The sequence below is a fragment of the Monodelphis domestica genome, chromosome 6 (genome assembly GCF_027887165.1).
Source record: "Monodelphis domestica isolate mMonDom1 chromosome 6, mMonDom1.pri, whole genome shotgun sequence".
In the NCBI taxonomy this organism is placed as follows: Eukaryota; Metazoa; Chordata; class Mammalia; order Didelphimorphia; family Didelphidae; genus Monodelphis; species Monodelphis domestica.
In genome coordinates, this window is record NC_077232.1 from 74,655,411 (window position 1) to 74,667,839 (window position 12,429).

At 39.6% G+C, this 12,429-nt stretch overlaps 1 protein-coding gene across 1 annotated transcript in view; it reads right to left on the reverse strand.

Moving 5' to 3' along the window:
• The window catches only part of M1AP (meiosis 1 associated protein), a 118,976-nt gene that overhangs the window by 98,599 nt on the left and 7,948 nt on the right, over nucleotides 1-12,429 (reverse strand). The window contains exon 2 of the mRNA XM_007496883.3: nucleotides 89-381. Within this exon, the coding sequence (XP_007496945.1) occupies nucleotides 89-328 (240 nt within the window). The 5' untranslated portion in view covers nucleotides 329-381. The remainder of the gene's footprint in view (nucleotides 1-88; nucleotides 382-12,429) is intronic.

Sequence of the window (12,429 nt, forward strand, 5' to 3'; positions counted from 1 at the left end):
CCTTAGCTGCTCTGACTCAGTGCATTGTGGTACAACTTCTTGGACCACTCTCAAGCTCTCAGGGGAGTCTTCTCCTGGTTCTACTCACCACGAAGGGAAGGATGCACTCATGTTGACTCTGCACCACATACATGCTGAACAAGGGCATGCGGCTAGGGCCTTCCAGGCTGCAGGCTAGAGAGAAGAAATTCTGTAGAGCCTCACAGAGATTGGAGCAGACTATGGCCCACGAGGGGAGTGCTGCATCCACGATGAGAAGGCGGGGAGGCTGCCGCCACACATGTGTTGGGGTGAGGGGTCCTTTGCTAGCAACATTTCCCCGATGCATGGCGGCCAAAGTAGAGGCGTAACTAATGCTGTTTTTCTGAGTATCCTCTTTACCTGTAGGGAAGGAAAGAGAAGTCTCTAAGGAAAATAAGGCATGAAAATATAGTTGTGGAGTTAACGTGGTAGCTCAAATGCTAGTCACTACTCAGTCTCTTCACTGACCACTCTCCTCAATTCTTCCTCAGAAGAAAGTGACCCTCCTCCATGCCATCAACCTCTTAATTCTTTCTCGGTGGAGTGAGATGCACCAAGAGCTCCAAGTAGTAGGAAGAGGAGATTGCCCTTAGATGAACCAATAGCCAGCCAGTCACTTCAGGAGGTGAAGAGAGCAAGATTTTTATCAAGACAAGCACATTTTCCTGTCTTGGTTTTGGGTTATTACATTTGAACCATTCCTCTGCCTTCAAACTATGAGGTCTGGCAAGGGCTTTTAGACCAAAGAAAAGATTATCTTCAAATAGTCTCAATTTTCCTAAAAAGCAGGTTTTTTGTTTTTTTTAAAAACCTCTACCTTCCCTCTTGGAGTCAATACTGTGTATTGGCTCCAAGGCAGAAGAGTGGTAAGGGCTAGGCCATGGGGGTCAAGTGACTTGCCCAGGGTCACATAGCTGGGAAGCGTCTGAGGCCAGATTTGAACCTAGTACCTCCTGTCTCTAGGCCTGGCTCTCAATCCACTGAGCTACCCAGCTGCCCCCAAAAAGCAGGTTTCTAATAGGCTTCCATGGAGGGAGAATTTAATTGATGAAAACCAATTCTTTGGAGTATCTGAGGAAAAATGTTGGCTGGGGGGTGAACTGAGGAATAAAATTCGAGAGAAGGGACCTCAGGTGAATAGTGGGAAAACAGGTAGGGAAAAAAAAAAGACTGGTTCCCAGGATAACCAAATGAAGAATCAGGATTAAATGAGGGGCTTCTGTGACTCTGGATGCTCGAATTTCTGTTATTACATTATTTTCCTGCACACAGGATCATAGATTTAAATAGTAAAGGCCCTGAACATTGAGTTCACCATTCATTTTCTTCTCAAAACCCTTATCTTATGTCTTAGAATTGATACTAAATGACAGTTCCAAGGCAGAAGAGCAGTAAGGGCTGGGCAGTGGGGGTTAAGTGGCTTGCTCAGGGTGTGACTGCCTGCAGCTACAAATTAACATCTTCATGGGTGGACATCTGAGAAGGGAAGTTAGAAACCAAAGGAAAATGGGTGAAGGGGATAGAGAGAGAGAGAGAGGGAACACGATAAAGGAGGAGAGACTCAGAGTGAAGAGTTCAATATGGGCTCCAACGCGCATGCTCCTCTGATGGTGGGAAAGAGAGAGCTACCCGATTCCCCAATCTTTTATTGGAGAATCAAGGAATGGGGAATGGGAGGTAGCTAATGAACATGTAACATGGCATAGGATTTTACATTGGCTCAATGGACAACCACAAGATCAAAGAGGAGGAGGTTAATCAAACATGTGACTTGGTAAGGAATCTGGTCTGTCAAGGTAGGAGCTTAGGACCCTGTGGCAGCTAATGTTCTTCCCAGGAATTCTCCTGACCTTTGGATTGTAGGTTTGGAGAGTGGTCAGAATTAATAGAGTGCCAATTAAATAAACACAATGATCAAGAAATAATGTGCCCATGAGTCTGGTACGTGAGCATATAGGTTGCAATATTAATACATATACCTGGGATGCCACACAGGGTCACACAGTTATGATGTATCTCAAGCCAAATTTGAATCCAGGTCCTCCCATCTCCAGGCTTGGCTTTCTATTCACAGAGCCCCCTTGCTGCCCCTCACCACTCATTTTATAGAGAAGAAAACTGAGCCTCTGAGGCAGGTCTTGGTCAAGGTCACTTAGGAATTCAAGAGTCAAATTAGAATTTGAATGCAGGGTCTCTGATGCCAAATCCAGGCCTTTTCTTTCTATCATAGCAGCCTGCCTCTAGTCTCTATATTACATTGCATTAAATAATTTTTTAAAAGGGTGTTAAAAAGAGGGTTATGGAGAGGGCACCGTGTCCAAGACAAAGTCAGGACATGGAAGAGGGGAATGAAAATGGGTCAGTTTGGGCCCCTCACCAAAATGGTCATGCCAGAAAGATCTGCCAGTGGGAAAAAGGGAAAACAGAAGAAAAATGATAATTAGGAAGAGAAGGAAACCATTTTCAAAGATTACTAGTGAGCTCTAACTTAAGTGTGATGGACTCTTCTCAGTCCTTGTTCTCCTTGACTTTTCTTTTGCTCTCAGCCCCTTCAATCCTCCAGGATCCTCTCTCTTGCTTTGACTTCCAAGGCTCTACTCTCTCAAGGTTCTCTTCATGACTATCTGACATTTTAACTTTTTCTTATTGTTCCCTGATGGTTTATCACAATTCCCCAACTCTTTAAGTGATCCTACGCAAGTTACTTAACTTCTGCTTGCTTCCGTTTTCTCAACTATAAAATAGGGATAATAATAATAGTACTTATCTCCTAGGTTTGTGGTGAGGATCAAATTAGATAATATTGATAAGCGCTTAGCACAGTGCCTAGCACACAGCAGATGCTATGTAAATGCTTTCTTTTCTGCCCCCCAGGGCTCTTGTCTTTATACTATACTCTCTTCTTAGGAAATCTAATTTCCTCTAACAGATTAATTAACAACAACCTCTATGCCACTGACTCTCAAATCCACATATTAAATCTAATCTCTCTCCTGAGTTTCATTCAATCTTCCATCTCCGTTTCTTCAGAATGTCTCTACCTGGATGTTTCACTAGAATCTCTGGTTCAACATATCTAAAATTGCACTGACCCTTTTCCCAACCCTCAATCTACTCTTTCTAGTGATGGTGCCACCAACCTCCTGGTCACCCAGGCTTGGAACTTCTGAGTTATCTTTGACTCTTCTTTCTCCCTTCCCCAATTCCCCAATATCTTTCACATTTACTCCTTCTCTCTACTCAAAGTAACACCACCCTGGTTCAGGCCCTAATATTTTCTTGCCTAGATGATTCTAATGCCCCTAACTGGTCTCTCTGCCTTCATCCTGTCCAGTCTCCAAAACATTCTTCAAGCAGCTGCCAAAGTAATTTCCTTAGTGCACAAGGTCTGATTAGTAGTGTGTAGGGATTCTGAAGATAACATGAAAATTCCTCAGCCTAGCATTTACAGCAATCTGTAACATGGTTCAAAGTTTCCATTAGACTTACTTCACATTACTAATTTTCATACTATTTTTAGCCAAATTGGAATGACTAACTGTACTCCAAACTTAACATCTCGCACCTTTATGCATTTTTCTGCAGACTGATCCTGTGCCTGAAATGCTCTTCCTGCCTCATCTCTGCAGGACAATTCCACTCATACCATCTCCACTCTCTCCCCACTAGAAAATTGGGCTGCATCCCTGGAGCCCCTGTAAGCTTTAATAAGCCAACTTTAGCCTTACCTCATCTTAAATTTATCTCCAGACATGCCATCCTCCCTGCCCCTTCCTTTCCATCTCCCTTTCATGTTAGATTCTCCCATTAATGATGTTATGTTCAGGGGCAGCTGGGTAGCTCAGTGGATTGAGAGCCAGGCCTAGAGATGGGAGGTCCCTGGCCTCAGACACTTCCTAGCTGTGTGACTCTGGGTTCCTTTAATCCCCATTGCCTAGCCCTTACCACTCTTCTGCCTTGGAACCAATACACAAGTAATTGGTTCCAAGACAGAAGGTAAGGGTTTAAAAAAAAAGAATGTTATATTCCTCAAGAACAGGGGTTATCTTGCTTGTCTTTATCTCTGTTTCCCATACTTAGCACAGTTAGTACTAGCACATAGCAAAAGCTTAACAGATGCTCACTCTATCTAATCTAACTAACTACCTTTCAGGCTTTTTCTTCTTTCAAGGCTCAGCTCAGGTGATCCCCTAAAGCTAAAAGTCAGTTTTCTCTCTTCAGATTTTCCTAGTGCATTTTGCCTCAATTTTTCTTTCTCTTCATCATTTTCTACCTCATAGGAAATTTATCTGTGTATATGTCCAATCCTCCCAGTAGAATTTAAGATCCTTGGGTGGAAAGAAAGAGAGGTACTATCATTTTTAAGCTCTATATCCTTAGTATCTACCATAGTATTTTATATATATTAGGAAATTAATATTTATTGATATGAATGAAATTAAGGAGAGAATGAGAGCAAGAAACTCGAGGCAAACAAAACCTATTTCAAGAAATTGTACTGATTTTGTGAGAGGGGAGGATAACTCACCTAAAAAAAGCCTTTCAGGTTTTCATTAGGAAACTGTCCATGACACTGGACCATAATTTACTCAAGATTGTGCTTTTAGTTGAACTCTAGGCACAAACACAGAAAAAGTACCATATATTTACATATAATTTCTTTTTGGCCAGGGTTCTCTAACCAACTGGGAGAGTAGGCATGACTGTTCTGGGAACAGGGAAAGTAGATTCCCTATTTATAAGTGAACATAATTCTGATTTACCAGCCAATTTCAATAGCAAGAATTCATTTCTATAAAGATAATTTTAGGGTTGTGACTTAAAGATCTAGAGTTAATTGATTGCCAGGGAAAATCTCAAATAAAATACCCAAGTCAGTCTGGAAATTTATGGTAATTTAATTAATATAGAGGGAGGGAATTTAAGGAGAAGAAGGGAAGAGGACATAGGATTCTCCCGCCTGGTCTGTACCAGGGGGAGTTTTAAAATCTTGCCTCTAGGTCTCTGAAGAAGATTAGAGGCTTCTAAGGGGATAAAGTTGGAAAAGTAAAGGAGGGAAATTCAGCCAGAAACTCACCACCGAACTGGACAATAGCTTGTAACCACACTAAGATGTCAAAAGGTCAGCATGTTGCTCTCAGCTAACTCTCTACCGCCAATCTGGGAAAGAGAGTGTCCTGAGAGAGGAAAAATGCCAATATATAGACCTTTCACCCTTGTGTCTCCTCCACTAAATTTTCACATCTACCAATCACATCAAAGGCTTTCTCCAGGACTGCCCATATTTTTAGTTCTCATCTTCTTTGACTATATATTTTAAGTTACTTAACACTTCTTTGTTAAGTTCACCTTTTGTTAATTACTTGACCTTTTTGTGATTAATTTAACCCCTATAGTTGCTTAACACCTTTTTGTATTAAGGTCTAAAAACAGACTTAGCTTAAAGTTCTAGTTTCACTATAAGGTGAGAACTAAGTACCTTCATTGTTCAATCAGGAGATCACAACTTTATCTTCCCCTAAATTATGTCTAAGTAGGGTAGAATAATTTTAAAGTTCACATTTCCTAAATGTGTTCACCCTAGGAAGAATTTATAAAATAAGGATTCTCTTAGTGCAAAGCTGGGACTCAGAACCTAGACCTGCAGTGACAGTCACACCAAGGAGATGACACCCTACAAGGCTCAGCCAACCTGGATCTCTTTATAGTTAATATCTTTTCAACTATGATATCTGCATAATTGATCAGCCTTTTTCCTCAAAACTCCCTTGTAATGGCATTTTGGCTCACCAGTTTAACCAAAAGAATAACACTACTGATGAAGATGATAAAAATACGAGTTCCTGTAAAGAGAGTTGCATTTTGTAAATGTTGGAAATAATTTGTGTATATTGTTGACTTATTCTGGTTTTAAGGTGATGGGGATTGTTTTGTTTAGCTGCTTACATTTCCTTGTCTGTATTCTAGTTGAGCTAGAGTTGGGTTTGGTTATGTATCTATCTAGTTAGGTAAGTGATCACACAGGAGGACCACCAAAATGCCAGCAGGAGACTTCTTGACTGGTGGGATTGAAAAAGTGGATCAATAAACTAGTTCCTGCTAGCCTAAAAGGGTAAACCCCAAATTAAGCTTGGATATGCTTAGGGCAAAAGATATCATCATCATCATCATCATCATCATCATCATCATCATCATCATCATCATCATCTAGGGTCATATGGGAAGCAAACCTATTGGCTCCACTCCTGATCCTTAAGGGATTAAGAGAACAACTTTAACCCAGAAAAGTTTAAGGCAACTATGTCTTCAGCAAGGATTGTCTCTGATAAACATTTGGTTATATTATTTCTGTACTTGTATATATACCGTTTCCTTGTTAATACTTTAATATTCCTTTGACTTGTTAACATACTCTAAAAAACAAACTCTTGTGGAGGTAAAATTCAAAGAAGTAGGAAGTAGAAGGAAGAAAAGCGAGTGCTAAGAAATAAGAGCTGAAGAGGGTGGCAGCATCAGAGGCAAGGAAGGTTCAAGTGAGGCAGAACTCTGATCATAAAGAGCCAGGAATGTTTAAAAAGCTTGGTCCCTTGAGCTAGGGTACAGGAATCAGAATAGGCATAGTAAAGGATGCAGAGTAATGGGACAAACTAAATGCCAGAATATTTTTTTTTTAAAGCTATAGGCTCAAAGACAACATGATTTTTTTTACTGCAAAAACTATAAACCCTTCTCTTATGTAATTTCCTGGTTAACCGGATAACAGCATGAGGTTTCTAATTCTATTTTTAACTTCTAAGCTCATTTCAGTCCTTCTCTCCATTATTATGGTTATTTAACTTTTCATGTGTCTTGGTTATTTTTTCATGGGCTGCCATGGCTAAAGAATTCATCACCAAGTGACCAGCCCACTGATGATGAGCTTTCCATACTTAGCAACACTGGTCCTTGGAAAAAAGACACCATCTATTGCCAGGACTGTACTATAGTCCTTTGTGTATTTCTTTTGGGAAACTGTGCTGTGTTTTTAATTAACTTAAACTTTCCTTTAACACAAATGTCTTTTTTTTAAGAACAGTAATATCTTCCTCTTCTGGTGATGAGATTGCTGAGTTAGGGAATTATACTCTCCTTCAGGAATTGCCCAGGGTTACATGGCTTTCAAGGTCAGGAAGCAGCACAAATGGGGAATAAATGATTTCAATTTGGGGTGGATATTTAAGTGTGACAGAAAGTAGGCAAATTGCTAATGTACAGCAAAAGGAAGCAATAAGTGCCCAGAAGGCATTGGCATGGAGAATGTTTGAGCATGATAGGAGAAACAGCTGCTCGGGTGAATTGTGCCTTATTTGAGGAAAGGACTAAGAAGGAGTGGGATAATCTGGAGACCCTTAGGACAAACTGTGGCCTTTGCCTTTGATTTCCTTCTCTTGTATTCTTACTATAGTGTGTGGGGGTAACTGTCTTGGTTAGAGTTTGTTTATTACTTTCTCTAGTATCCTTAGTGCAAAGAAATAAATGATAGTAGTAAAATCAGTTTTTTTAATAAACCCTTATCTTCTGTCTTAGAATTGATATTAAAAAAAATATATATATATATAAATAATTTCCAAGGTAAAAGAGCAATAAGTACTAGTCAATGGAGGCTAAGTGCCTTGCCCCAGGGTCACACAGCTAGGAAGTATCTGAGGCTAGATTTGAATCCAGGCCTTCCCAACTCCAGACCTGGCATTTTATCCACTCATTGTGCTACCTAGTTTCCCTTTATGAACATTTTCTTAAGTCTATACAACTAACAAAACAACAACTAAAGCCTTGATTCGTAGCTGATGCTGATTTCTGAGGTATAAATGTTCACACTAAAAACTATGTATTTTATAACTAGCTTTGTTAGAGCTGGTTCCAGCACATCCCTGCTAGACATTAAGCAGAAAGACATGATCACCACTAATGTTGTCCTGAACTACCAAAACAGAATCTATGCTTACTCAACATAGTTTCTCTTTTAGGACTCAATACAGGTAGAAAATGGAGAAAAGGAAACCTGACCAAGCATTTTCTCCTGACCTAAAATGGGGTACTCACCAACAGCATGGATGTAGTCATTCTAAGGATAGTGAATTTGATAAAGCTCAAACTGCTAGAGACGTAATCAAGGACAATGGAAAAGGCCAGCTTGGCAGACAAGTCAAGAGTTGGCACATAAATTAGGACAGACTATGAGGTGGAAAAAGCACTGGACTCTGAGTCAGGAGACCTGGATTTGACTCTCAGCTCTGACATTATGTGACTTAAAGCAGATCCCAACCCCTCAGTGCCCTAGATTCATCTGTAAAATGGGAATAGTATTACACTATTTCTCACACAAAGGTTCTGCAGAGAATGCTTTTTAAACCTTAAAATGGCTTTATTACAATGAGCTACTGTTATTACACTTTCACACACAGGCATATATACAAGTATTCTGTGTCATAAACAAATAAAAGATCCAAAAATGTTTTGGGTCATCTCAGAGTTGTGTTTCACTCTTTGTGAATGCTACCTTCTCAACTAATTCTTGGTCTATATTTCTAGGCATGCTTTTCTCTTTTGCCTAGTCCATTTTCAAAAACCCAGATGCTCTTACACAGTACTAGGAAACAGGATCTAGGCTATCAAGAAAGGGGCTATCTGTTTTCCAGATATAGAATCTTGGAAGGGGAGTTGACAATGATGAAGGATTTTCCAATCCTAATCTGTTCAGTTCAGTTAAGCTTCATTTGGTCCTTTAAAGTATCTAGGAGACACAGTGGATAGAGTACTGTGGTCTGGAGTTAGAAAGACCTGAGTTCAAATCTAGTCTCTGATAGTTACTAGTTGGGTGATCCTGGAAAGTAACTTAAGCTGTCTACATTAATTTTCTCAGTTGTAAAATGGAGATAATAATAGCAAATACCTCCCAGGGCTGTTTTGAGGATCCAATGAGATATCTGTAAATCACTTAACACAGTGGTTGGCACACAGTAGGTACTTAGCAAATGCTTGTTTCCTTCTGTACATTCATCCTTATCAGGCAAAATCTCAGGAGCACAATTTCAAATGATCCAAAGCGCAAGGGAGAGACTTATTAGTAGGTCATGGCAAAAGCCTTGTGTGAAATAAATAGCATAAAAGACACCATTAAGGTGGCCAAAGTGGTCAAGACATCATGAGACTCAGTTAAGAGAACTATCTAAAATGAGACAAAGGATTGTTCGGGCAAGTAAGCAGGACTATTTTGCAATCATCTGTGAAGTTTGTAATGTTTACTTTTCCCTCACTATTAAGTATTATGCAAAGTTGGTCTACTTCATAGAGGAGACAGTGAAAGGGATAGAGGAATATCACTACCCATTAAGTTAGCAAGCACAATAAAATGGTCCTTGAAGAAAAGAGAAGTGTTTCAAGGAAGAAACAAAGCAGAGGGGAATTCCAACCTTGCAGGTGGAAAGAAGGAAGGGAAGAAGGACCACTGAATATTTGGAATGAAAACGAAAAATAGCATACAAGGTGCTTCCCATAAGCAAGGGAAGCAGCTAAGGAGTTTCCTGGACAACAAGGAATGATGATATAATAGGTCAACCATTAAGGGTTGGAGGAAGTAGAGATGAATAATGATTGTTAATGGTGCCTTGCAGAGGGGCACTGAGGAAGCTCTCTGTTGGTCTGACACAAACAGTCCCAAGTTTTGCTCTCTTTCCAAGGCCACAAATCTGGGAGCAAGAGATAAAATCCTATGACCTGTTAAACCTAATTACTGACTTTTGATGACTCATATGATGATAAATGATACCATCAGAAGGTTTAGAAAGTTCTCTGCCAAAAAATGAATATCCTATGGGATTTTCCTCATTACTAATGATTTAAGGCAGTGTTCATAAGAGGAAAGCAAACTTAGAAACGGAAGAGTTAGTTATCACAATAGTATCTGAGAATGGAATTTAGATCTCTGGTCCACAGTTAAAGACAGAAATGACGGGCACCTGGCGAGGAATGTAATGCACTTGACAAGGGCCAGTAAGAATATATATTTTTTCTGGAGCTTGTAAATATAACCAAGAGTGTTTGAAACTGAAAAAAAGAAAGGGAGGGAGGAAATTTCCCACACAGATCTGCCAAACCAGGTACCAGAGTTCCAAGTAAAATGTAAGACACAGAATGGCAGAAGAGAGAGCTAATAATTCACAAAAGATGATGTCCAAGAAACGAACCAGCAATAAAATCCATGGCTTCATTTGGCTAAAAAGAAATGCACAAAGTATAGGTAATAAGTAGGGAGAACTATATAGATTGTAATACAAGGAGACCAGTCTGTTATTGTGGGTTTTACTCATGACTGGAATATGGTCTGAAAGGGCATAATTAATTAAAAAAGAATTGAACATAGAAAAGAGGAGGTAGACGAGCACTATAGATTATGGAGATATACACCTATAAGGAAATTCAGGACGCTGAGCAGGGAGGAGATACATGATTTGGATGATAATAATGGAGGCACCTACAAGCAATGAATGTGGACTTTTTTATAGATCACTTGCAATGGAAGAGGAAGTAGATGAAGAAATCAAGAAACATACCAAAACTCAGCATGAAAGCACAATATTATAGTGATGGAGAGCCTCAAGTATTTCAAATCCTGCTGAGGGTCTCTCTTCAAAAAGCTGAGCAGCATACAACTTGGAGGGATCTATGAGAAAGAGCACTATCCACATTCAGAGGGAAAACTGTGGGAGTAAAAACACTGAAGAAAAACAACTGCTTGATTACATGGGTCGAGGGGATATGGTTGGGGATGTAGATTCTAAATGAACATCCTAATGCAAACACCAACAACATGGAAATAGGTTCTGATCAAGGACACATGTAAAACTCAGTGGGATTGCACGTTCAGCTCCGGGGGAGGGGAGGGAGGGAAAGGATATGATTCCTGTAACCAAGAAATAATGTTCTAAATTGAATAAATAATTTTTTTAATGCTGAGCAGCTGACAAATTGGTGACTTTCTCCTTTCAAAAGGCAGAGTAACAAAGGGAACTGCTATTTAGACCTAATTCTGATCAACAGTGAAAAACTAATAGCTGAAGTAGAAACCATAGGAACCTTTAAGAATAGAGACTAGTTAATAATGAAGTCTGTGACAGATAAAAGTCAGGTATAGCCTGACAAGCAAATAAAATTTTGAGAATAGATTCCAAAGGATTCAGAAAATGGATAGTTAAGAACCAATGGCCTAATATTCCATTGGGGATATAGACCAAAAGGGGCTAACTTGAGAATGAAATTCTGAAAACAAAGTAAAAATGGTTCTAAGGAGGAAAAAAAGAGGAGCTGCCTAAAGTTCCTGACAAGGCCATATAAGAAACTCACTAGCAAACCTGAATTTTAAAAGGACACATTTAGAAATGGAAGCAAGGGTGAGCATGTGAGCGTGAATATTATAAAAGTCAGCATGGTTCTGTGACTACCAAATGCCTGAACAAGCATAAGATTGTCCATGAATGTTACAGACAAAAAAGAGATTTTTTTAAAGCTTTGTTGGGGGCAAGAGAAAAATATCAAAAAAATATTGAACCTCTTGCTTAGGATGATGGGATGACGATAAGAAATGATGGTGAGAAGGCTGAAATACTCAATTCTGTGGCTTGTTTTCTCTTTTTTTATTAAAAAAAATTTTTTTAAACCTTACCTTCCTTCTTGGAATCAATACTGTGTGTTGGTTCCAAGGCAAAAGAGCAGTAAAGACTAGGCAATGGGGGTTAAGTGACTTGCCCAGGATCACACAGCTAGGAAGTGTCTGAAGCCAGATTAGGCCTGGCTCTCAATCCACTGAACTACCCAAATGCCCCCTTGTATTCTCTTCTAAGGAGAACAATCATCGAACTAAGAAAGATAAAATAGTTATCCCAAAGAAAAGATGGTAAAATAGTATCTAGCTACTACTCTTAATGAGTTCAAATAGTCAGACCTAATGAATCACACTGTGGTGTAACCCTTCTATCAAGGGTTCTCTCCTAAGACTTTGAGAAATCCCCATTGTACACATTTAGAGTGAAACCAGGTAATTGCAGTGTCTGCCACTCCTTTATGGGCAGCCAGCCACAAGCTTCCCTTTCAAGCTCTCAGGTATACAAGTTACAAAATATTGAACGGTTTAATTTACACATTAAAGGGCAGAAATGACTCATGTCTGAGTCTATAGAGAGTTAAGAGGTCCCTGCTACTTACTGGCTATTCTCCCTCAAAGGTCTGTATATTTTCTATAACTTACAGTTCTGCCTCAGGAAAGGCAAAGTAGGGTAGTGTTTGATGCTCAAAGTCAGTGCTCTACACTGAGGCTCCTTGCTTTCAAGTTAAGCTTCTGCTCACAGTTTTTGTCTGGTCCTGCTTCTCATT